This window comes from Coturnix japonica, chromosome 18 (assembly GCF_054131305.1).
Source record: "Coturnix japonica strain WE chromosome 18, WE-NBRP24, whole genome shotgun sequence".
NCBI classification, from domain to species: Eukaryota; Metazoa; Chordata; class Aves; order Galliformes; family Phasianidae; genus Coturnix; species Coturnix japonica.
In genome coordinates, this window is record NC_140680.1 from 11300751 (window position 1) to 11319208 (window position 18458).

General features: G+C 44.7%; 1 protein-coding gene across 2 annotated transcripts; it reads left to right on the forward strand.

The window, feature by feature from the left end:
• Nucleotides 1-2348: 2348 nt before the first annotated feature.
• LOC107320451 (ovoinhibitor) lies at nucleotides 2349-11749 on the forward strand. 2 transcript variants are annotated; one of them, XM_015876330.3, is made up of 16 exons: nucleotides 2349-2454; nucleotides 2843-2862; nucleotides 3653-3789; nucleotides 3972-4032; nucleotides 4298-4431; nucleotides 4855-4915; nucleotides 5786-5925; nucleotides 6395-6455; nucleotides 7085-7218; nucleotides 7550-7610; nucleotides 8644-8777; nucleotides 8860-8920; nucleotides 10155-10291; nucleotides 10591-10651; nucleotides 10972-11087; nucleotides 11557-11749. In XM_015876330.3, exons 1-16 carry the CDS (start codon nucleotides 2400-2402, stop codon nucleotides 11600-11602), a joined length of 1419 nt encoding a protein of 472 aa, XP_015731816.2. In that variant the 5' UTR covers nucleotides 2349-2399; the 3' UTR covers nucleotides 11603-11749. The 2 variants fall into 2 exon arrangements, with proteins under 2 accessions (XP_015731816.2, XP_015731817.2); XM_015876331.3 differs by having other exon boundaries at nucleotides 5789-5925.
• Nucleotides 11750-18458: the final 6709 nt, after the last annotated feature.

Here is an 18458-nt window from a genome sequence, read left to right on the forward strand (position 1 = left end):
TCTTTGGGGCTCCAGTTTAGCACCTTCTGATATGTTCCCTGTCTGACAAATCTTCCTGATGCACAGACATCTTGTCCAAGACTTGGGACCTTCCCTTATTCCAGCCGTCTGCAGAAGATTTCTTGCTAACCAGCCCTCCAACCAGGACTGCAGTACACGGCAAAGAGCTGGAAGAGGTCTACAATACTTGCCCAGCATGGAGGTATGAGCACTCCTTTTGAGCAGGTCACTGAAAGTAGTAAGATGTCAGTACAACCAGCTGCAAGATACAAAACCACATGAAAATTCACAGTTTACTTTGATGCTGAAGGGCCAAAAAGATACGCTGCGGTGTTAGCACAGGCGCACTGCTGGCAAAGTGAAAATGAGCAAAGAGGATGAGATGGACAGACAGCTGATGGAAAAAGCTCTTCCTAATTGCTCCATAGAGCAGGCAGCTCACCTGCAGGGCTGCAGCATGGGTCTGCTTGTGCATAATGCAGAGACCCCAAGACCAGTGCTGATTTTCTTAGCAAAGATGGAGCACCAGCTGCAGTGATATTTTCTAGATGTCAGTTCCTTCCCAGCGTTACTGACAGGTGTTTGCTGTTCTGTCCCTTTAATCTGTATCCTATAGCAAACATTCCCTGAAATTAATAACTTAGATGGAAGACAATTGCTGTGATCTTGATAGATCATGCTGAGTCAATCTATTTTAACTGCAGATTTAGTTTGCAAATACTGTTACCTTGCTGATAAGATTCAGGTGTCATCTTTGTGGACATTGGCAGGAATTTTCTTGACCGTGACAGGTTTTACAGAGTCTGGCAATTAAGCTGTCAAGGCACATTTTCCTCTACCAGGAAGCATTAATTGATGATAGTCTTGGCTGCAATAGACACAGGAAGATGGATATTGTAATCAGAATGAATAGAGGTCCTTGTAGTTGAGAGCTACATTGGTCAGAAGGTTTGGAGTCTTTGACATTTGGTGATATTGAGATAAGGAACAAGGCAGGAGATACCAGAGCTGAATATCAGATGCAGCGTGTGAATAGAGACCTCTCAAGCTGGAAATGTTGGTATCTGGGGAGATTTCAACTTTGTGGATGGATACTGTAAAGTACTAGTATCAGTGAGAGCAAATAGTTTTCCATTAAGTAAACCCAAAAATCACGTTATTGTTGGTTTGCTTTTCAAGTGCGAGGGGTGTTGGAGATGTACTTCCCTTAGAAAATAAACCTGATATGATTCAACCTGAGCTCACTCTGTTTAAATCACACTGAAAATAGATCTGCAAATAGGGGGGTTTGATTAGTGAGCACAGAACACGAAAGATTAAAACTTGAAAAAGTTAGGATTCTGATTGAGAAAACTGTTTTGTTTTTGCAGCCAACCCTTTCAGTCTGCAAAAAGAACTATTTAAATAAAGAAGAAAAACACATTTAGAACCCATCCAAGCTATGCTACTTTAGTACTGGGCAAACCTTCAGGAGATGTTAGAAGAAAACTGAACGTGAAGTATAAAGGAATGATTAATGTGCACAGTGAACTTGCTTGGAAGGTAATCATGCATGGGCTAATATCAATCTTTACAAAGTTGGCTGACTTCCGAGATCAAGGAAGTACAGTAGATCTAGTCTACCCAGGCAACAAAAACATTTGACCTGTTCCCCCGTGGGATGGTGTCACTTAGGCTTGGTGTGGGGGGTAAGGATGAGGTTACAGGGGGTGTAGGAGGGTACCACAGAGGAGCAGGTGGGTTCCTACAGGAGTTAGAAGTGGGTGGACAGAAATGTGGACCTGAGGACCAAATTTCATCTTTTTGTTCCTTGCATTAATACACAAAAAGCAGACACACAGAGAAGTTGCTGCTGGTTGGTTGGTTTGTTTGTTTTTTAAACAGTAGAAGAGTAGGATTTCTCCTGCAGAGAGTGGGGTGACCTTCTAGGCTGTGGTTGCCTGGGCTCAAGCTGAGATGAAACGCAGCGATGAGAAGCACAAAACCATGCTCTGAGGTTAAATAAAGAGGGCTCCAGCTATCAGTTCAGAGCTCAGTTAAAACTGCAGAGGAGGAGGAAGACCTAACTGCATGTAGCCAGCCACAGGGCAAATGAGAGCTGTAGAGAGCTGGGGCAGATCCGGGAGCAAAGGGGCCGTGGCACGCTCTTGTGTTCCCTGGCTCCCCTCGAGCCACACAAAAGGCCCCTTCCTGGCAATTGTGCACATGTCAATCATTAGCTAGAAACCTAGAGCTGGGTAAATACGTTTTGGCTTCCTGTCTTGATGACGGATTGGGTGTTACATCACAAGGTGGGACCATTTGATATGACAACATGCTATATATTCCTGCTGCTACCTCTGCCCTTCCTCTCCCACTCTGAGAGCAAGCGGGTTGTGCAGGCACGGAGGAACTCCGCCATGAGGACTGCCAGGCAGTTCGTGCAGGTGGCTCTGGCCCTCTGCTGCTTTGCAGGTGAGTGGTTTCCTGCTATACCATGTAGGTGACTATAGCTAGACCGGAGACTAGGCTATGTGTGAGAGTAATTGTGTGTTGTAATGTGTTAGAGAGCCTTGTTCCATGAAGGAATGTTCTTTCTTACCTACATTGCATCCCTGGAGCATTGTAGGAGCTGGCTAACACATGTGGCCTCCTACTGAAAGTGCAGTGAAACTTCATTTAATAACCTCTGATTCATTTTATGAGCGCACATCACTGGCATTAAGAAAAGTTGCATTTTCCTAAACCCAATAAGCCAATCAACAACAATCTCTAAGTGTAACTGTTTCGTGAAAAGATTTGCATATGTCACCTCTGCATGTTAGTAATAAGCATTTATTTTCTGTCTCTCCTTTTCTTTCAGATATTACCTTTGGAATTGAGGTGAGTTATACATATATATTTTTTTCCCATTTATTCTTTTCTATTCCAGGCTTCTGGTCAAATAAGAACAGTAGATAATTACCTGATGAGCCTAATGAAAGCCTGGTTGTTCAAATAATACTTGCCAGTGCATGATTGAATGATATTGCTAAGTCATGAAAAAGTAAAACACGCTCCATTTATACTATTTTCTGATCACGAAATAAAAGGAAGAAAGAAAGAATTATACAATCCTATTACATTAACTTTTGAACATAATTGAGTTAGTCTAAGTCAAGGAGGTAGTTACCTCCTTGAGAGGAAAGCTGTCTTAAGATGATAAGCTTGAAAGCATTAAAGACTGTGATTCTGGTATCTTTTTCTATACAGTAAGCCATGCAGTACAGTGTTCCTGCCTATACCCGTATCAAAGTGAGGCAAACAGCAGGGTCTGTGCAGTGCATTTGTCTGCAGGTTCTTCCCACACAGTTATGAGATTCCTGCAAATCACCGGAGACTGCAGCGTGATTGGAAACGATCAGATTTTGAGTTGAGCATGGCCAAGCTCCCAATTAGCAGCTGCCTTCGTTAGACACTGTCTCACACACAGCTCTCTTTCCTCCATGTCATGCCTCCCCCAGACCCCTTAAGGAAAGCATGATCTGAAGAAAATTCCCACCTCCTGACTGCCTGAGCAGATTACAAATAATACCTCAGGTGTTTGTCCCAGCTGGAGCTGTGGGAGGCAGGAGGTTGCCAGGCTTTCACTGTGAGAGCTGACCCTAGGGCTGATGTTGTGTTGCTTCCACAGGTTGACTGCAGCCAGTATTCCAGTGGCATCAGCAAGGATGGGACGAGCTGGGTAGCCTGCCCAAGGAATCTGAAACCTGTCTGTGGCACAGATGGCTCCACATACAGCAACGAGTGTGGGATCTGCCTCTACAACAGGTGAGCTTTGAGGAAGTCCAAGGGAGTTTCAAGGCAGGAGACTCAAGGTGAGGGCAGCAGCTCCATCCCCAAAATGTGGGCTGTGTTGGAGGAACATGTGGGTTAGCACCAGGGTACTGACCTCCAGCCTGGGGGTGGTGTCTGCTCTCTGCAATCTCTGACACAGGTCTTCTTTCTTCCAGTCAGCACAATGCAAACGTTGAGAAGGAACATGATGGAGAGTGCAGGCCAAAGCACGTTACAGTAAGTCCAACAGTTAGACAAAGTCTTGCTCCATTGGTGCCCATAAAGGCTTAATTTTATTTCATAGAATCAAAGAACAGATTAGGTTGGAAGGGATCGTACAAATAGTCAGGCTCTAACCACCGTGCTCTGGGCTGGCTGCCCCCAACCAGATCAGGCTGCCCAGGGCTCCAATTGGGCACCTCCAGGGATGGGGCACCCTCAGCTGTCTGCTCAGCCTGTTACCTATTTCCATATTTATTTCCCATTCCTGCTATTCTTACAGATTGATTGCACTCACTACCCCCGATTTGTAAAAGATGGAAAAGTCATGATAGCCTGCCCAAGGAATATGAAACCAGTCTGTGGCTCAGATAGCTTCACTTATGAAAACGAATGTGGGATCTGTTCCTATAACGAGTAAGTCTTTTCTGTAGACCATCTTTCTGGGTAATTGGAGATAGCTAAGTCTCTTGGAAGCATGTAAAATACTTTAAGTCTTTCTTAGGGTAGATGTTTCTGAGGGACTCTTTGAAGCTGGCTACTTGTAATTCTCCAGCCAGCTGCAGATTTCTCCCCCATTCTTAGTCTGTGCTCATGAAGGGAATCACAAAAAAGACAGAGGACAACCCACAGCAGAGGCATGAATAGATCAAAGTGTTGCTCAGTGCTGTGCGATATGAAAATACCATGCATTTTCTGCTCACAAGTGGTTGCTATCATCTGTGGGCTGCATCCAGACCACTTGGCAGTTCCTTACACAATGGGTGGGACCTTGCTTTCTTGCCTTAGTATCTAAGGCTTTTCTCAGGGCTTCCTAATAAAAACGGCTCTTTCTTTCAGAGAACACCACACCAACATTTCCAAACTGTATGACGGAGAATGCAAGATGGAGATTGGCTCAGTAAGTGTAATAGAAATAAAAATCCATCTTCTAGAGCTTTTAACAGAGAGAATCCCATTGATTTTCTTAAGAAAATGTTTGACAGGGCTGGCCAAGGGTCCCGGTTCATGCTCTTGCTTCCTGCCGGATGAAGGTGGCTTTTGAAACCAAGCAGCAAAGGAAACGGCCCCAGATTTTCCTTGTGCTGTGCTGTTCAGATTGGCAGGTTTCTCTCTGGAGGTGACAAGCATTTCCACCCTTTGTAACAAGCATCCAAAATTCCAGTGCTGGTTGCTTTGTTAGATACAGTGAGATTCGTAAGAGCACTAAGCATACATATTTATAGGGTATAGCTTATTGTATATTTATACTGGGGGGTAAGAGTCCAGTGCCTCAGGAAGAAAAGCTTATATATTTCAGCACAAAAATTCTGGGATGCAGGGAGTCCGTTCTCCAACAGACAGATTCCTCCTTTATCACTTCAACTCACATGCTTAACTGCAGGGAATCTGAATTATTAAGTAATCAGAGCGCTGGAGAAGGAGGGAGAAAAACCAACACAAACCAAAACAATATTAATCAGATTTCCAGCTGTTGAAAAATATTTCCCACCTAATTCAAGACTGTTGTGTTGATTAGAAAGGGACTGAAGAGTCTGTACATGTTCCTCTGTCTGAAGGTTTCGTTCTCTAAGAGAGGTCCTTTTTCTCCTCTCCTAGAGGATTAGGGTAATATTCTGAAAGCCTGTTTCTGATAGACGATTTAGTTTGGTGTATCAGGGCTTTGTCCTTTCACAAAAACTAGGAAGCCAGGGATACAGAATGAAAAGGTGTTACATTGACTTTTCCCAAGTAGCACAGGCTCCAGGAGGGCTTATTCTCCTTATTTCAGCAGATTGACTGCAGTAAGTACCCATCTTCAGTCTCTAAGGATGGCAGAACATTAGTAGCTTGTCCAAGGAACCTGAAGCCAGTTTGCGGCACAGATGGTTTTACCTATGACAATGAATGCGGGATCTGCGCCCACAATGCGTAAGTGATGCTCATATCCCACTCCTCCAAAGTAGCCAGCAACACTTTGCCATGCTGGGAGCCTTCCTTCTACATTGCTGCTTATGCCTGTTTCTTCAAGTCCCTTAAAAACTGTGGTTTTTTTTGTTGTTGTTGTTGCTTTTACTGCATTTTCCTCTGATGCCTTCTTCATGATCACGAGGGGAAATCTGCAAGACTCAAAGCACAGCTCCTTAGATTAGTCTGTGGGTTGGGCAGTGACTGAGCAGAGAAAGGAATAGTTCAGAATCTTGCTTTAAATAACATGAGAAGACGTGATGAGCTTGTTAACGAGCAGAGTAATGTAGCTCTATCAATATAATCATGCAGAGAGACTGAAGCCCTCGCTTGTTAGGTATCTGCTTTAGGCTTAGTCTAATTCAGTCTGCATGCAAGCGTTTAAACCAAGAGTTAAAGCATCTACTTACTCAATTTTGTCTTCCTCTTTCAGAGAGCAGAGGACCCATGTCAGCAAGAAACACGATGGAAAATGCAGGCAGGAGATCCCTGACGTGAGTATACAACATTAAGTGTCTTTCCCTTCTTGCCTCTACCCACCAAACTATTTTCTGAGGCCACATCTACTCTGAAAGTGAACTGGCTTGAAGTCTGACTCACTGCTCGTGTCCTTTGGGATGTGCCAATGTGTATCCAATACACAAACAATGTGGAAGTTGGTCAAGGGGGGATCTAGGTCTTCTTTTAATGATGATCTCTAAATGCATTGCCAGCAAAGTCCTTTACTATGTTGTTTACCTTCTTCTGTTTGATTCTATAGTGCAGAATGAAAAGGAGATGAAACATCTTTATTTTTTTCCTTTTCTGCCATATCTTGCAAACTGTTTCAGTAGGTTGTGACCCCTTTGGAACTGAAGTGAAGCTCAGTGGCATTCGGGATTGACTGAGCTGTTTGCTCTGGTGATTTGGCATCTCACAGATTATACAGTGCCATGTCACTCCTCCTGGGCATGAGAGAGTTTCTGCAGAGCTGACTCAGGCTGGCTTTGAGAGAACTGAAGTGTAGCACCAGTGTTGTTACAGCATCCCAGCATAAAAGACATAGAAAGCAGCAGGAGGGAACACTAGGGTTTGCCTTTGAGAACAAGGACTTTTCCAGGGCTGACGCTCCTACTTTTTACAGATTGACTGTGATCAATACCCAACAAGAAGAATTGGTGGCAAACTCCTGGTGCGCTGCCCAAGGATTCTGCTCCCAGTCTGCGGCACAGACGGATTTACTTATGACAACGAGTGTGGCATTTGTGCCCATAATGTGTAAGTACTGCATACAGGACTTCAGCCTTTTGTAGCAACTAGACAAGTCAGTACTTCAGATGGCTTCCCCCCACCCCTCTTTTTCTTTCTCTTTTTGATAGCAGCATGTCTGTATGTCTCCTTCTGTTTTTCTTTCAACCTCCTAAAGGATCTGTCACCTTGGTTTCCTTTCCTGATGTGCTCCTCAGGGAGCTGTGGGAGAGCCAGCTAACAGCTGAGTGTCCTAAGAGGGCTGTGGCATTTATGCAGAGGGAAAAAGAGAATGGGTCTGCTACAAGAAGTCTGCTACTGCTTAGGATCACGCTCCCTAATGACAGCTTCTCCCTTTCAGACAACACGGGACTGAGGTTAAGAAAAGCCACGATGGAAGATGCAAGGTGCAGAGCACTCCTGTAAGTGTGGATGGATGCCAGATGGGCACTATCTCCTGTATGTGCCTTGTGGCTACAGAGGTTGCTAACCAGGGTCTGTCCATTCAGGCAACAGAGAAGGGGAATGGGCCAGGACTTGGGTAATAAAGTGTCCCAACACTGCAGGTCTCTGGAGGGAAATGTGAGAAGCAGCTCAAAACAGAGCAGCCCATTTTAGCACAGTAAGAGAGGAAGAGCAGAAGCTGTGTTAGATGCCTGTGTGCTCATTCAGTGCTAGGATTTCCATTGCAGCAGACAGGTTAAAAAATCTTTACACCGTGGTCAGCCAAGAAAAGACTGCTTACAGGAATGCACACAGAAATAGCTCTATAAACATGCATGGTAACAATATGTGCTGATAATATCTTAGCACATTTATTCTGCTTATGCAGAGCAGCTCTAAAACACTGAAAATAACTTTGTGCATCTCAAGGGATTGCACTGTCTTTTCTATAGTAAAAGACACACTGTTATATTGCTGTCTCTGCTATAATTTGCTTTTGGACTGTGTGGGAAATATGGGTAATAAGAGATACTACACAGGGGAAAGTATGCAAAATGATTGTGAAGTGTCAGAAGCTTAGCTAGTGTAGACTGACTTCCAGTGCCATCAGTAGATACTTGCATATTTATCCTTGAATACTGTGAAGACTTTTGCAGCAGAAGCTGGTGGAGCAGTTTCTTATTGCTGTTTTGAAAATGTGGAATCAAAATCTAAGGCTTAGTTAAGTCAGGCATGACCTAATGTCAAACTGGATGTGATGTCGAACTCCTTATTCCTTTGAATAATGCTTGTTTTAAATCTTGGACGTATGCTACATAAGGAGGATTATCTTTCTGGTCCTTTATTCCTTTGCGTTCTTTTTGTTAGCAAGCAGTACCAAACCCACCTACAATTAATTCATTTATAATTGGAGACTAAACTGAAATCAACCCTGATTTTCCTGTGGCTCAAGGCAGTCTGTCTCCCAGCTCCCAGCAGCTGACTCAGCATCATTACTGTTTTCTTCCCTAGATTGACTGCTCCAAATACCTGAGCAATACTAAGAACGGTGAATCCATTGCTGCCTGCCCCTACATCCTGCACGAGATCTGTGGCACTGATGGTGAGACCTACAGCAACGACTGTGCTCTGTGTGCCCACAACATGTAAGCCCTGCAGGTCACCCACTCATGTATCACCACGGCTGCTTGTTGAGCTTTGTTAACTCCATTTTTCTCCCTCTTCCAGCGAACTTGGAACCAACGTTGCCAAAAAGCACGATGGGAGGTGCAGAAAGGAAGTTTCTGAGGTAAGTGATAGATAAGAAAAGAAGAGCTTGAGGTGGTGCTTACTGCCTAACATGAACAATACTGGCTGGGTTTGGTGATGCTGGGTCATACCCTCCTGCTGCCATCCTTCCTGCAGGTTAACATCAACCCTGGCAGCGGGAATGCTGTGCATTTTCTGCATGCAGTCAGGGAAAGAAAGAGGACAGGAAAGGAATGAGTTATGAGACAGGTAGCATAAATGATTTAAATTGTTACAGGAATGATTCTCTTTCCCACAGCTGTCTATCATACCTGCTGTGGGAGTGTAGTGGTCTGTTCTAGCAATATGGGAAAGGGGTGCAGAGCATCCCCAGGTACCTGGTGCCTTCCAGATACCTGTGCTGTGCAAAAGGATGTTCTGCAAAGATTGGAAAACTACCTGCATTTTGAATGCTTATACCTAATGTACCAGGGGATTCAACCCCCCCCTCTCTCTTTCTATTGTAAATGTGATATACTGTAATTTATACCAACAATGAATCTTGTACAAATACCAGATAAACTATATGTGGCTTGCTCTAAACTATTTACACTCACTGGGGAATAGAAAAACAAAGCCATCTCATTATCATGTGTTTGAAAGAGTCAACGTCGTGAGTCAGATATTTCATTTCTATGCAAACAGACTATGAAATGTCATTGCTTTGTTTCCTGAGAATGCTCTGTGCTCAGACCCAGTGAGATGCATAAATCAGTGAGGAAGAGCTCACACTGGAGAAACTGGGATAGCTGAAACTCAAGGCCCGTTCTTCAAATGGCATAAATCATTTTGAACTGCTGTCGGTCCTTCTGGCTGATTGCAACATGCAGAACCAGCCCCTTGCAACAAAAGGCATGTCAGCGCATCTCCTCAGTTCTTGTGGGCTGTGACAAACTCCTTGGTCACACTGAGCTTCTCTTGCAGGAGGTGCATAAATCAAGCCAGTTTGATTTGCAGGTTATTTACGAGCTGCATTTTGCTGTGTCCCAGTGGTTCAGCAGGCTCTAAGGGCATCATGATAAATGCAGAGCTGAATGAGTGATACACGCCTTCAAGCTTTGATTCAGTCTTCTCCAGCATAAGGCTGTGACAGGAAATTGATAGTTTTCAATGAAGAATGAGTCAATATATAACCATAATCCATCCTATGTCAGATCTTGAAAGGCAGAGGCATAAACAGGGGGGTTTGTGTCTGAGCACCCTTACACAGAGCATTTGCTACCTTTGTTTCCCAGCTTGACTGCAGCAAGTACAGAACCTCTACACTGAAGGATGGCAGACAGGTGATGGCCTGCACCATGATCTACGATCCCGTCTGTGCTACCAATGGTGTCACCTATGCCAGCGAATGCACACTGTGCTCTCACAACCTGTAAGTACTCATTCTTCTCCAGGGGAACCCTGCTGGCCACGGTTGGTGTTTGAGATTGGCATTTAATAAAGCCCACTGACCCCAAAGACCCAGAAAGTGGGTTCACTGTTTGGGAAAGCACTATTCCAAAAGACACATCCCTAGTCCTTAAGGGCATGTTCTTGCTAGTTCTACTCAGGCAGTGCTTAGCTAATTTACCTGAAGTTGTCCTGCGTACTACATAGGAACAAGGTTGTGCTCTCATACTATGGTTGTAAATGGGAAGGGTTTCTGCTAATGTTTATCTCTCCTTCCTCCAGGGAGCACCGGGCCCATCTTGGCAAGAGAAAGAATGGAAGATGTGAAGAGGACATAACAAAGGTGAGTGGGAAAAGATGGGAACAAAGAGCTGGATCTGCTGACTGTTACAGTCATAGGGGACTGTCCTCTGCTCCACGTCAAAAACTGGGGGAGCGGTGTGCAGCCCTGGGGAGGTCCTTGGGAATGTCACATTGGTTGTAGAATAGCTGCCATCCATCCCATGGGAATAGACATGGCAGTGAAGAGGAATAGTGTGAGGTCACATCCCTCACCAGGAGGAAATGAGTTGATTATTGCCATGACTTTCCACTTTCATTCTTTGTGCTGGGGGAATACTGTTTGCTCCCAGGCAGAGACTCATGCCTTCCTTATGTGTGCAGGAACATTGCAAAGGGATTGACCAAGTCTCTCCAGTCTGCACCATGGAATACATACCCCACTGTGCCTCCAATGGCCAGACATACAGCAACAGATGTATGTTCTGCAATGCATACCTGTAAGTATAGGACTGAAACCCTTCCTGTAACTGCTACAAATACAGGGTTGATTCTGTAAGGTGTTTTGTACTCTTTATGGGTGAGTGCTAGGAATTTCTGATGCACCATGACTTGTGCAAGGAGGTGCTTTTTTGCTTTTTAAGAGAAAATGCAAAGCACTCACTTCTGCCAATCTGCATAGCTTCCTGTTTTATTTCATTTCAAAGACATTTTGCTAATTTTCACCAGCATACAGTTTGTTCCAGCAGCTCATCAGGGTGCGGGGAAAGTACTTCACCAAACTAGCTGGAACATTTCAGATGTGTGAAACGTGTCATCTTTCCTTTAATGTTCATAATGAAAAGAAATAGTTGGCCTTTTGAGACTGTTCTTTATCTTCTGTCAACATTATCAACAGTTGGGCTAGTAAGAACAAGGCTTCAGCACAAAGTCTGTTCTGTGTCTAATCCTTTCTTCTCTTTTCACTAGGGAAAGCAATAGGACTCTCAGTCTTGTGAGTATGAGCACATGTTAACCCTGCACTGGAGTCCTGCGTGGGAAACAATCTGCCTTGCACACAAGTCTTCATGGGCCAATATTCCTCAACAGTTTTCCTTCAGCTTGTCTTGTCTTCTAAGCTCTCAATACACCTTTTTGATGAATAAACTCACTTGGCAACATTTATCTGTCTTACCTTAGTGTCACGTTTCATACCTTTTCCCCTTTCTCCTCCTCAACATGGGGTGCACAGTGGTGCAAGTTCATTCTTCTATTGATGTTCTGCTCTGATAGCCAATGTCATACTGTCAGGATTACTCCCTCCTAAGCCTTGGTATGACCTGAGCAGGAGCTCCCTCTTTGTAGTTGGTGCAGGGAGACATTTGCTTCAAGGGCACCGTCCATCTCACCCACAAGGCAATTACTCGAGGTGGATGGTTTGCTCTCACCAAGAGTTTTCTTGCATTTGGCTAGAAAGGAAATCTCACTGCCTACCTGTGAATTCCCCTTGTCCTGGTTCTGCTGCCACCACTGTCTGTGCAGCCTGTCCCATAGAAGGGGCAGCAACTGCTGTAACAGAGCTGATCCCACTGTCTCCACTGAAATGAGCTCAGTGCCACGTGATGTATAAGGTATCAAATACAGGAAGGGATGCCAGGCTCCCTTCAGGGTTGCAGAGCAGGTGCATCCGTGTATATAGAGTACATGTCTTAATCTATTAATGCTACAGAACAACTTCAGTCCTGGTGTCTTGTGGGCTGGAATTGCCCATGTGGCAGGGACAGGCCTGCTGAATCACTGCAGTCACCCATGTTCTGAAGCTATTTGGGAAAGAAAAGGATTCGGGGGATTGCCTGTGATTGGCTTTAATTGAATGGCAAATCATAGAAAAGCAGCTCTTCTCAACAGTTGGTTGTTTCAGTTAATTCTTGCAGCCAAAGAGCCGGGTACAATAGTTGTCACTTGCCTCCGTGTGGACGACAGGGAGTTAGGGTTACTCGGGGACCACCCTCCAGCTTCTGCCAGCGTAGGTACAGTCACCACCTTCAGATCCACACCAATCCCATTGTGCTTTGCCAAAGAAACACAATTATTTGGACTAGTTTGGAAAGTCACTTGCTGAATTGTGAGGCTAGATTAATAGGCTGAAGGCAAATGTTCCCAACTTGGAGATACTGCTGGTATTGTGTCAGGGAACAGGGCCATAGCACCTCTGGCTGGCATGTACTTTTCAAGATGATTTGTAACTAACAATGGTTTATTGTGCTTTTCTTGAGTCCGTGTCCTAATGTAAACGTTCTGTTGGTTTATATAACCTTGCTGTTTGCTCTTCAGGTGTTTTTGTAGAACACTGGCTGCTTTAATCTAGTTTTACTGTTGCTTGATTTTTCTTAGGGATAAGATCTGAATAAACTTTTTGTGGCTTTGGCAGACTTTAGTTTGGGCTTAGCTCCCACATTGCCTTTTGCAGCCTTCTCTGTAAAGCTATCAAGATCCTACTCAATGACATTAGCTGGGGGCAGGCGTGCCAAATCCTGTTTTGAGGAACACATTGTCTGATGATATTGAAGGCAAACATGAACTCAAAGAGGCACGAAGTTAAGAAGAAGTCTGGGCAATTCAGGGGAAAAGCCAAAGTGGCCATTAGACAGAGTTTCCATGCAATGTTTGCCAGTAGGTTTCATATAGAAGTACAAAATGGAATAAACCACTACAAATGGGAAAAACCTGATACTGGAATTTAAATATTCACCCAGGTTCATGGCGTGTTTCATGAAGTAATATCGCTCTATAAAAGTAGGGCAGCCAATTTTTCATGGACAAAGCCTTTTTTTTTTTTTTTTTCCTGTGCTGCAGTGTTGTTTTTCAGCTGATCCAGGGTTACTTACCGAGAGCCTGAGAGCTGAATGATTTCTTTTTGTATCATGTTGGTGAAGAAGCAACGGCCATGAGCGTGTTCGAGAGGAAACGTTGAGTTTTGATGGCTTGAGAGAGAGGTAGAACAATATCAGGTCTATAGAGTCACAAAGAGATCTGAAGGATGGTTTTATGGAACAGTTGACTTGGCTGGATGCTGGCTTGGCTGTAAGTGTAAAGGATGGATGGAAAGAGATTTCTGTGCAGGAGGCCATTTCCTGAGCTCAGTGTTTGACAGACTGCATATCTATCTAGTAACCTTCTCCAGCATGAGAGTGCTGGGGGCTTTGGTACTGTTCAGTTTGCTGCTCATTGCTCCCTGGGTGCACACTGGTGATTTTCTCACTCACTTGGGACAAAAACCTGAGCAGTTTCAGATTGAGCAGGTTGCTCTCATAGACCTTTTAATTGTCAAGATAAGGTTTTTGGCTTTTTAACTTGGGAAGAAGAGCTAAAGGATTGCTTGCAAGGGCAGGGGTTTAGCACTGTTCAGAGAACTCTGATTTACACTCCTCTCATGAACAAGAAGTGTTGCAGGTGCAGATTCTGGTAAGGATGCAGTGAAGAGAGCCCTGAATTTCTGATATACGCGCAATGTCAGGCACCTAATGTTCCCTGCTGAAGCACAGCAGCTCCAGCTCCATGCCGTGCTCACAGCTGGTGCTGCCCTTGGCTCCAGGGACTGAGCAGAGCTGGGACCCATGAAGTTGCATGTCTTCTACACTGATAATGATCCAATCTCTGGAATAGGTGCCCATCCCTGGAAGTGCCCAAGGCTGGGTTGGCTGGGGCTCTGTGCAACCTGATCTGTTGGTGAGTAACCAGTCTATGGCAGGAGCTGGAGCCTGATGATCTTTAAGATCCTTTCCAACCTAAGCCATTCTATGATTCTAGGAATCATGACTTGTGAATGTGTATTGCAGAGGCAATATTTTAAAGTTACAAATGTTTTCTGCTGTTCCTTGTTTGACAAAGTTATCTTGATAGCCTTATCAATGCTTTCAGAGTCTCCAGTCATTTTTCTTACAACAAAAAGAGAAGGAAGAACGAAGGGAATCATTTAATTTCTTGATTGAATAGTAGGATTCAGAAAGAAATATGTAATGTCATCTTTTTGTATTGAGCTGTAAGGTTTATCCTCATTTATCAGTGTGGAACATATCAGTGCTTTTCCATCTGATGTGGAAAAAAAAACCCTTAACCATCTACACTCTCTGTACCTAAACATCACTCAGACTCTTTACCAAAAAAGCTATAGGTTTCAAAACTACATCTGCTGATAATTTGCCTTGTTTTAGCTCTTCTTCCATATGCTGCGTTTGCAAGAGGTGCGTGGACGGGGACTAAACTGAGCTGAGCTTGATGGGTGCTTAAGAATGATGTACTCATTGCTGAAACTGTTTTCATTTCACAGGAATGTTTTAGTGGCATTGTTTTTATAACTGTATATTCCTCAGATAGATTAAATCCAGAAATAATTATGCAAACTCATTGCATCCGTTGCACGGGTCTCTAAATGCTAGCAAAGGAAATAGTTTGGGGATGGTAAAAACATTCCTTCAGACATCTATATTTAAAGGAATATAATCCTGGTACCCGCCCACTTCATCCCTCATTATGTTCACACTCAGAGATATTCATTCTCTTGTTGTTATCATTTGATACCGTTTTCTTTGGTTCTTTGCCACGCTCTGGCTGCATGCTCTGCACTGATCAGCAAGTAGATGTGAGTGAAGCAGCAGTGAGAGGGGCTGCCCCCAGCTGCTCAGCCTAGGAGGGGACTCCACATTTCCATCAGCTGAGATGCAGCTCTGCAAGCTTACGTGTGCTGTGAGTCGGTGAACAAAGGGAGTCCTCGCGGTGTGTTTCCTGCTGCTTAGTTTTCATTCACAGAAAGCTTTACTTTCATTCAGAAGAATGAGAAAGGTTTGGAAATGGACTGCTTCATGCTCTTTTTCTCTCTTCCCTTTAAGGCTCAGCCAGGGGCCGTTGCTGAGGATGGCACTGGGGCCCCCTGGACCAGATCTGTGGCACAGATGGTTTCACTTACATCAATGGATGTAGGATCTGTGTCTGTAACATGTCATTCCAATGGAAGGAATGTACCTTCCAAGTGCCAGCCTCTCAGCCCCCAGCCCCTTCCTGTGCTGCTCCAATTCATCTCCTTTTCTTCCTTCTCCCCTTGCTGTTTGTGCTCAGGTAGAAATCATGCAGATTTGGAAGAGAAAACAATATAGCTGGATTGGAAACCCAGATGATACATCCCGTTCAGCTGTCATAGGTTTGTCATTGCTATAGGACTATATCAGAGGTGCTAACACCGCCTCACTGGCAGTGGTTAACTCGGCTGAATTCTCCTTCACTCACATCATTTGCAGGCCTTATTTACATTTCCAGCGTCCATCACCCTCTGGGATAATGGGCACACTGGATCGCTAATGGAAGACTTTCCCCTTTTTAGAGCCTGTGGGATGTGCAGTGTCAAGAAGCACGGAGGGGCTGAGCAGCAGCACTGCCCCCAGGGAGCAGGAGCGGATGCCATCGGTGGCAGCATCCCAAATGATGTCAGTGGATGCTGAGCAGGCAGCAGAGAATGGACAGGAGCGATGCGTATACCTTCTGTTGACATTTTATTTGGCAGCGATTTAACGCTAGCTTCCTAGTTCTGCTATTCTCCACAGGCTGCATTCAAATGAGGGGGCAAAAAGATGCAAAATCTGAGACAAGCAGCAGAAATATTTCTTCGCTACGGAAGCGTGCACAAACAACCTTCCCCAGCAGCACCAGAAGAGCACAGCATAACCTTTTTCAGGACCAGAAAAGGAAATTCACAAAGCCTCTGTGGATACCAGTGTGTTCAGCTCTCCTGATAGCAGATTTTTTTGTCAGGTATGGTGCCAGGAGGTGCAGGGACCATATGATCATATACAGCACAGCAGTCATCGTGCATGTATTAATATATTAAGTGAGTAACAGTGTTACACTGCCAAAGCAATAGTTCAGGGAAGAGTTCTGCTGCATAGCTCTGTCTTATAGCTATAACTTATAAATAGTAAAACCTTCTCGTTCAGCCATGTGCTCCTCTCTGTCAGCACCAATGGTGCTTCGCCTGTACCCAGCTGCAAGGAATCAGCCCATGATCTCATTAACACTCAGCTCTGCAGGATAAATTAGATTGTTCCACTTTCTTTTGTTGTTAATAACGAAGGAACAATTGTTCAGTGCTTATGCTCTTAATTGTCAGCTACAGAAACCCTCTCCGTGTAGTTCCAGCAGCCTGTCCAAGCTATAGCACCATGATGCATGTTTCCTCTCACTCCATCCTTCTTCTCTTTCTCACCAGGGAGAGCTGTGTGTTTTCACTCTCAGCCGCTCTGAACAATACAAAACTGCTATGCACCATCTCCCTCGGAAAGAAAATCCCCTTGTTGCTTTTTTATTTACAAGATCCTTCTTAAAAATCAAACCATTGTTCACTGCAAATCTGGAGCTTCCTGCTTCTCCTTCCACAAATGAAAACAGCCGGCTTCATTTGTCTTTTCTTTTAAAACACTGTTTTCCAGGTGAATTTTGGCCAATGTGTTGGCTGAGATCCAGGAGCACATTTCATCTTTCTGCTCTCGTTGCTTCCTGTTTTGCATTGCTTCTTTCTGGGGTTTCCAAGAGGGAAGAAAACTTTGCACGGAGATGAGATAATGCCCCTTTTCTTAGGTGGCTCTGGGTCACTATGGCACCAATGGGGGGCACCTCTAGGATCCATCACTGTGCATCACTGCTTGCTTCCTCTCATCTGTGTTTTGTGCAGGGGGGAACATTCAGAGTGGGGCTGATCCTGATCACTGGGATCTAATGCTTTACATTCTCATTGAAACCCTTCCCCTGTTACATAAAACCCAGATAGGACTCTTCCTCTTCTTCCTCAGATCTGGAGCACCATTTGTTTGCAGCCAGTCCTCCCCAAAATGCATGAACTCGGTGTGTTCCTCACCAAGTGGAGGGAGATGTAAACAGTGAAGGTTAATTACCTCCTTGTCAAAAATACTTTGCGGTCCATAGATGTTTCTGTCAATCTTCCAAAGCAGAACCGAGGGCAGCGAGCACTGAAGGCATGTTCCTGTGCTGAATTAATGAGACTTGGCAGCTCGCTATGCAGAGATGATCCCTGTGCTTCATGGGAGGCTGTAACCCATCTCCCCATCGCCTTCACACCGCAGTGCTGTCCTGGACACCTCGCCTTCCATAAGCTGTAAGATTCAGCTGCCCAGAGATCATGAGATTTTTCCTAAGGCTTTTAGGACTCATCTCTGCTGCTCAGTAGTTTGTAGCAATTACTCATCCCAGCTATACTGAATGGGTTTCTGTCAGCCCTGCTTGTTTGTCAATAAGCATTTCTTCATTTTGACTGTTAGTTTTTCTCAGCAGCACTGCTCTGGGTGACTTGGGTGGCTGCCTGGAACCTGAGGACCACAGCCAGCACCTCCCTGATGCTGCTGCTCTGGGGACTCACATGCTGCAGGATGGCAAGGGGTAGGAAATGCCTCACCCAGACACCTGGGTTGCAATGGTTGCAACATGCTCTTTTTGGTTGTTACCTGTAAAAATGTGCTACGGAAGTCCTTTGCATCTCTTACTGTGGCCCTTCAGCAAAAGCTGTGGGAAAGCTCTGGGGCTGCTTTCCTGGGTCATGGAGAAATTGTATGTTCCTTCTTTAACAAAAATTATCCCTAGGAGAGAGCACTGTACAAGTGTTGTGCACTTAGAACAATTCAGGTTGAAAGGGCTCACTGGAGGGTTCCAGCCTGTTTACTGCTCGAAGCAGGGCCAGGTTCAAAGATGGCTCAGGATACTCTATGCCTGCCTGACCATCTGTACCACCAATGGAGGAGATTTATGGCCACTCTGCTTCTCTTGCCACTCAAGGAGAGGAATATTCCCTCATATTCAGGTAGAATGCCATCCTTTATCTCAGCATTCCC